Source organism: Diplotaxodon limnothrissa, linkage group LG3, assembly GCF_057381915.1.
Source record: "Diplotaxodon limnothrissa isolate DT_005_m linkage group LG3, D_limnothrissa_male_GT1.1, whole genome shotgun sequence".
Taxonomy (NCBI): domain Eukaryota; kingdom Metazoa; phylum Chordata; class Actinopteri; order Cichliformes; family Cichlidae; genus Diplotaxodon; species Diplotaxodon limnothrissa.
The window spans coordinates 2,493,710-2,500,705 of NC_140598.1; the positions used below are offsets into that span (position 1 = coordinate 2,493,710).

The 6,996-nt window shown below is 53.8% G+C and overlaps 1 protein-coding gene across 1 annotated transcript; it reads left to right on the forward strand.

Annotated features, from left to right (window-relative positions):
- The first annotated feature begins 2,515 nt into the window (after positions 1 to 2,515).
- Positions 2,516 to 5,612, forward strand: LOC146634282 (uncharacterized). Its single transcript, XM_085349881.1, has 2 exons — positions 2,516 to 4,297; positions 5,520 to 5,612. The coding sequence occupies exons 1-2, from the start codon at positions 2,516 to 2,518 to the stop codon at positions 5,610 to 5,612; spliced, it is 1,875 nt and encodes a 624-aa protein (XP_085206007.1).
- Positions 5,613 to 6,996: the final 1,384 nt, after the last annotated feature.

Genomic DNA, 6,996 nt, shown 5'->3' on the forward strand with positions numbered 1-6,996 from the left:
TCACAGAGTGTGTGTGAGAGTCTGTGAGTGACTGAAAGTGCAGCTGAGCTCTAACACACAGCAGCCAATCACAGAGCTCACAGTTCATGATGTCATCAGTGTCCAGGCAGACAGCAGCTGCAGGTGAACATGATCTGACACACACAGCACCGATCAATAATCAATATTTATAGACTCTTCAAAATAAAGCTCAGCCTGATCAGCTTCCACTCTGAGGATTTTCAAAATAAAACAATTTATTTTAATAAAATGATTCAGTTTGTTTACAAACACTGTGAAATATGACTTCATGTGTTATTTAAATAGTTTCCAGTTGAAATCACACCTGAGTTCATGTGTGTTACTGTGACAGTGAGAGTCACAGCTGTGTTTGTCAGCAGGAAACTTTTACAGACACAAAAACTTTACGCCTCCATCATATGTTGTAGATGCATCCAGCAGGTCCACCAGAGTCTTTACTGGGCCGATTCTGGCCCCGGGCCTTATGTTTGACACCTCTACAATAACCTGATCAGCTTTCAGAGAGTGATTATTGATCAGATGGCAGAACCTGCTGTCAGAGGAGCAGCTGAGTTAGAGCTGAGGAGGAGTTTAAAGTGTTTCCTGTTTCCTCTGCTGATAATCAGCCAATCAGCTCTTTGCTGTCACACAGCTCACCTGTGCAGGTGTGACAGGTGAGTCAGTCCATCTCAGATCATTGGCTGTGTCCCAGTTTAGCGTCCGCACGCTTCGAGTACACATTTTGGGACCTATTATGTCACAGCGACGCTACGAAGGCTGTCCCAATCTGAAGTGTTCTCAGCAGCAGCTGACAGATGGAGAGAATAGACAGACTGTTCCCTGTTTGTGAAGGACTGCTAGCAAAGTTTAACATAACTGTCTGTGCTGAATCAGTCTTATTAGGTAATGTTCAAATAATGTGATCATCCCAGTGTTTCCAGTGTGGGAGAAAGTACTCAGAGTACTCAGGGCCTTCAAGTTACACACCATGAAAGGCAGCAACAAGTTTAATGTTCAGAAACCTAAAGTCTGTATCAGCAGCAGGATGGAGCTAAAAATAAATGTTGGTTTCAGTTCTATGAAGCTTTGAGTATTTTGGATCAGTAGCTGCTGTGTTTGTTGCATCATATTGCTGTGATTGTTTATATGCTTTATATATTCTGAGCTAAGTTGATCTATAGTGTTACATCATATTCTATAAGGATGTTATGTGTTTGTTTACTTCCTGCCCAGTTTGACCCATTTAGCAGACGTCAGCCTGTTTAAGGCTCTGATGTCTATTCTGTGTGACTTACAGCAGTTATGACATGGTCTGATTTTCTCACCCAATAAAGGAATATTTCATATATCAGTCTACTCTTCATTCTATCAGACACAGTTACCACAGCTCGGACATTTGCTTTTTACACATGTATGTAAGCACTGAGCCAAATTTAGTAATGTCAAAATATTAAAAGAACAACATTTGTCTCTTATACATAACACATCTGTATACACACTGTCACAGATACTTGAGTGTCTTTGAGTGAAGATTTAAGGTGACAGGAAATATAAATAACTGCAACTTGAATCTTTACTGAAGCTCAGAGGCACAGAGTTCACTCACTGCTGTAATATATCATAATACTCTGACAATAACTATAATATTGGCCATATTATATTTAAATTATGGATTAAAGGGCTTTGGAGTTGACGACACACCGCAGTGCATTGTGGGATCCCGGCGCCATGTTAGAAGGCCACGAATCAAAACAAACACACTGTGTTGCGCAGAGGTTGCACATAACACTGACTTCTCCTCAGCAGCTGCCCCAAAATTTGCTCTAGATGAAAACATAACAGTGTCATGGTCCTGGGCCATGTTGGCCCAGTGTTCTTAGTTTTCTTGTATTTTTGTATTCAGTTCCCTGTTTAGGTTCTGTTTCCTGAGTTGCCCTATTATGTGGTTCCCTGTGTGCTTTCCCTTTGTGACTCTCACCCCCCCCGTGTGCCCCTCTATGTATTCATGAGCCCTTGTCCCCTTTCGTGTTTTATTCCATGTTTTCCCCAGCCTGTTATGTCTGTGTTCTCCCCGTGCTCTCTCCTCTTGTCTGAACCTCTGTACTTCCTGTTTTACTTTGACAGTCTCTCGTCAGTATGCGTCATGTTGTGTTCACTCCTGCCCTGTCTCGTTATGATTATCTGTGTCAGCTGTGTTCCCCGTGTGCTCCCACTTCCCTCGTTAACCCTCTGTGTATTTCTGTCTGCGTCTCCCTCTGTTCAGTGTGACGTCGTCCCTCATGCCGTGTGTGGATCTCCCTGTGTCTCTCTGTGAATTCTTGGTTTGTGATTTCCCCCGTGTTTCCTGGTGAGCCTTATGTTAGTTTTTCCCAGTCTAGTTTTGTATCGCCTATCATCTTCTGTTACGCAATAAAGCTGCCTTTTGAGTTTATTCCCTCGTGCCTGTGAGTCCTGCATTTTGGGTCCTACTCCTGCCTGCCGCACGGCGATTCATGACAGTACGACGTCACCAGATATGGACCCAGCAGCACTCAACCCACCAGAAGAACTGCGTCTGGACATTATCTACTCCGTGGAAAAACTCCTGCATCTGTGGCTCGAACATGAGGGGAAGGAATTTCGCCGTGCTGTGGAAACCAAACTACAGCGTTTAATCTCTGGTCTTCCCTGGCTACTCAGTGCGCTCCACCCACTCGAACAGGATTTAATCCGCAACGAGCTCCACCTTCATCCCCCAGCTGCTACTACCCACCTGCCTGAAGGGCCGGATGTGGAGCCGCTCGGCCCGTCAGAGCCATCATCAAAAAAGAAACGGCATTCACGCCGCCGACGCGCCACCCCACAGCCGGACATTCGGCCTTCTAATTCACCTTCTGTGCTGCCAGAAGCTCCGTCGGCTCCCTCGCTGCTACTTCCAGCTCAGTTAGCTCCCTCGCCGCCCTTCGCAGCTCCGTTAGCTCCCTCGCCGCCACCCGCAGCTCAGTTAGCTCCCTCGCCGCCACCCGCAGCTCAGTTAGCTCCCTCGCCGCCACCCGCAGCTCAGTCTCCTGTGTCCCCGCTAGCTCAGCCATTAACTCCACCACGAGCTCCATTTTCACCTCTACCATCGCTTCAGTCATCAGTTCGGTCTGCCACTCAGTCGCCCTTAGCTCCATCATCCACACTACCACCTGTTTCTCTTCCACCACAACCGTCGCTTCACCCAGCCACTCAGGCTGCTACTCAGCCAGTCATTCAACCCATAGCCCTGCCGTTGCCATACCCTGTAGCTGAGCCACTAGCCGTCCGACCCACAGCCACTTCAGCCACTCCTTCACCCGTTACACCTCCACTACAACCATCAGTGCAGTCTCCAGTGTCCCCAGTGCAGTCTCCGGTGTCCCCAGTGCAGTCTCCGGTGTCCCCAGTGCAGTCTCCGGTGTCCCCAGTGCAGTCTCCAGTAGCCCTGCTGTCCCCAGTGCAGCCTCCTTTAGCACAGTCACCCACTCAACCACCAGCACCACAACCGTCACTACCTCTAGTTCATTCCCCTGTGAAGTCATTAACTCCACCACCTACTCCACTCTCACCACCACCGTTACTACAGACATCAGTTCAGTCCCCTGTGCAGTCATTTACTTCTCCACCGTTAGCAGCTCAGGTCCCCGTGTGTCCAGCAGCTCAGGTCCCCGTGTGTCCAGCAGCTCAGGTCCCCGTGTGTCCAGCAGCTCAGGTCCCCGTGTGTCCAGCAGCTCAGCTCGCACCTGAACCTTTGGCCCAGTTCCCCGTAGCAGTGCGGTTTTCTAGCCAGCTTAACATTGAGCCCGGGGTCCCAATCCTCTCTGGCTCTACTTCAGCTCCTGCTGGAAGCTCGGATGAGCTCATCCAGGACTCCGCGGCTCCCACGCCGCCATCTACCTCGTCCGCTGGGGGTTCCAGTGAGCCCGGCCAGCACCTCCCTGTCTCCGCTGGAGGGTCCGAGAGGCCCGTTCAGCCTCCTGTCTCCGCTGGAGGGTCCGAGGGGCCCGTTCAGCCTCCTGTCTCCGCTGGAGGGTCCGAGGGGCCCGTTCAGCCTCCTGTCTCCGCTGGAGGGTCCGAGGGGCCCGTTCAGCCTCCTGTCTCCGCTGGAGGGTCCGAGGGGCCCGTTCAGCCTCCTGTCTCCGCTGGAGGGTCCGAGGGGCCCGTTCAGCCTCCTGTCTTTGCTGGAGGGTCCGAGGGGCCCGTTCAGCCTCCTGTCTTCGCTGGAGGGTCCGAGGGGCCCGTTCAGCCTCCTGTCTCCGCTGGAGGGTCCGAGGGGCCCGTTCAGCCTCACGCCGCATCAGCTGGAGGGCCCGAGGAGCCTGTCCAGCCGCCATCTGCGACCGCCTCGTCATCACCTGGCCCGGCTACATCCGCCTGTGCTTCTGCTACGCCTGGCCCGGCCTCAGCCTCTGCAACCTCGCCTGGCCCGGCCTCAGCCTCTGCAACCTCGCCTGGCCCGGCCTCAGCCTCTGCAACCTCGCCTGGCCCGGCCTCAGCCTCTGCAACCTCACCTGGCCCGGCCTCAGCCTCTGCAACCTCGCCTGGCCCGGCCTCAGCCTCTGCAACCTCGCCTGGCCCGGCCTCCGAGTCTTCGTCTGCTGCAGCCTCTTCAGAGCCTTCGTCTGCTGCAGCCTCTTCAGAGCCTTCGTCTGCCGCAGCCTCCTCTTCAGAGCCTTCGTCTGCCGCAGCCTCCTCTTCAGAGCCTTCGTCTGCCGCAGCCTCCTCTTCAGAGCCTTCGTCTGCCGCAGCCTCCTCTTCAGAACCTTCGTCTGCCGCAGCCTCCTCTTCAGAGCCTTCGTCTGCCGCAGCCTCCTCTTCAGAGCCTTCGTCTGCCGCAGCCTCCTCTTCAGAGCCTTCGTCTGCCGCAGCCTCCTCTTCAGAGCCTTCGTCTGCCGCAGCCTCCTCTTCAGAGCCTTCGTCTGCCGCAGCCTCCTCTTCAGAGCCTTCGTCTGCCGCAGCCTCCTCTTCAGAGCCTTCGTCTGCCGCAGCCTCCTCTTCAGAGCCTTCGTCTGCCGCAGCCTCCTCTTCAGAGCCTTCGTCTGCCGCAGCCTCCTCTTCAGAGCCTTCGTCTGCCGCAGCCTCCTCATCAGCTGCTTCGTCTGGTCCAGCCTCCTCATCAGCTGCTTCGTCTGGTCCAGCCTCCTCATCAGCTGCTTCGTCTGGTCCAGCCTCCTCATCAGCTGCTTCGTCTGGTCCAGCCTCCTCATCAGCTGCTTCGTCTGGTCCAGCCTCCTCATCAGCTGCTTCGTCTGGTCCAGCCTCCTCATCAGCTGCTTCGTCTGGTCCAGCCTCCTCATCAGCTGCTTCGTCTGGTCCAGCCTCCTCATCAGCTGCTTCGTCTGGTCCAGCCTCCTCATCAGCTGCTTCGTCTGGTCCAGCCTCCTCATCAGCTGCTTCGTCTGGTCCAGCCTCCTCATCAGCTGCTTCGTCTGGTCCAGCCTCCTCATCAGCTGCCTCGTCTGGTCCAGCCTCCTCATCAGCTGCCTCGTCTGGTCCAGCCTCCTCATCAGCTGCCTCGTCTGGTCCAGCCTCCGCTTCTGCCTCGTCTGGTCCAGCCTCCGCTTCTGCCTCGTCTGGCCCTGCGCCCACCAGGCCATGGCCAGCACGCCTGAGACTGGAGGGCCGCCGCTGCCTTCCGCGCGGTCGGCCTCCTGAACTGCTCCGTCGTCTCCTTCGCCGCCGCCGCTGCCTTCCGCGCGGTCGGCCTCCTGAACTGCTCCGTCGTCTCCTTCGCCGCCGCCGCTGCCTTCCGCGCGGTCGGCCTCCTGAACTGCTCCGTCGTCTCCTTCGCCGCCGCCGTTGCCTTGCGCGCGGCCGGCCTCCTGAACTGTTTCCGCGTCGCCGCCGTTGCCTTGCGCACGGCCGGCCTCCTGAACTATTTCCGCGTCGCCGCCGTTGCCTTGCGCACGGTCGGCCCCCTGAACTGCTCTGTGTTTGGGTTATTTTCTTGGGCTCCGGTGTTTGCTGTGCTCTTTTGTTTTCTGTTCCGGGCCCTCCGTCCTGGGCCCCCGCCGCCCGCCCTGGGTTGTTTTCTGTTTGGTTTTGTTTCTCTGTGTTTGGGCTGTCTGGAGCCAGCCCTTGAGGGGGGGGTACTGTCATGGTCCTGGGCCATGTTGGCCCAGTGTTCTTAGTTTTCTTGTATTTTTGTATTCAGTTCCCTGTTTAGGTTCTGTTTCCTGAGTTGCCCTATTATGTGGTTCCCTGTGTGCTTTCCCTTTGTGACTCTCACCCCCCCGTGTGCCCCTCTATGTATTCATGAGCCCTTGTCCCCTTTCGTGTTTTATTCCATGTTTTCCCCAGCCTGTTATGTCTGTGTTCTCCCCGTGCTCTCTCCTCTTGTCTGAACCTCTGTACTTCCTGTTTTACTTTGACAGTCTCTCGTCAGTATGCGTCATGTTGTGTTCACTCCTGCCCTGTCTCGTTATGATTATCTGTGTCAGCTGTGTTCCCCGTGTGCTCCCACTTCCCTCGTTAACCCTCTGTGTATTTCTGTCTGCGTCTCCCTCTGTTCAGTGTGACGTCGTCCCTCATGCCGTGTGTGGATCTCCCTGTGTCTCTCTGTGAATTCTTGGTTTGTGATTTCCCCCGTGTTTCCTGGTGAGCCTTATGTTAGTTTTTCCCAGTCTAGTTTTGTATCGCCTATCATCTTCTGTTACGCAATAAAGCTGCCTTTTGAGTTTATTCCCTCGTGCCTGTGAGTCCTGCATTTTGGGTCCTACTCCTGCCTGCCGCACGGCGATTCATGACAAACAGTGACCATTGTCTGCTCCTCACCCTCAGTAACTCCTGCTACTGTCCTGGGGGTTGATTGTCCTCCTGCCTGCACCTCAGTTCTTTGTTCCCATCTCAGGCCTATTTTCTATTTTGTATTCTTACACCCATTAACCGCAATATTAGAATGTTGCAAGCAAACTATATTCTCTTTAACTCTGATCTATATCAAGGATTCTATTCTCAACAAAGTATATAAACAAAAATAAACAGCAATGTGAATTT

Excerpts from the sequence above, each read along its gene's own strand:
- LOC146634282 (XM_085349881.1), top strand. The coding sequence starts at position 2,516 with ATGGACCCAGCAGCACTCAACCCACCAGAAGAACTGCGTCTGGACATT. Across the intron at positions 4,298-5,519 it reads CCGTTCAGCCTCACGCCGCA|CTGGTCCAGCCTCCGCTTCT; the intron begins TCAGCTGGAGGG and ends CAGCTGCCTCGT.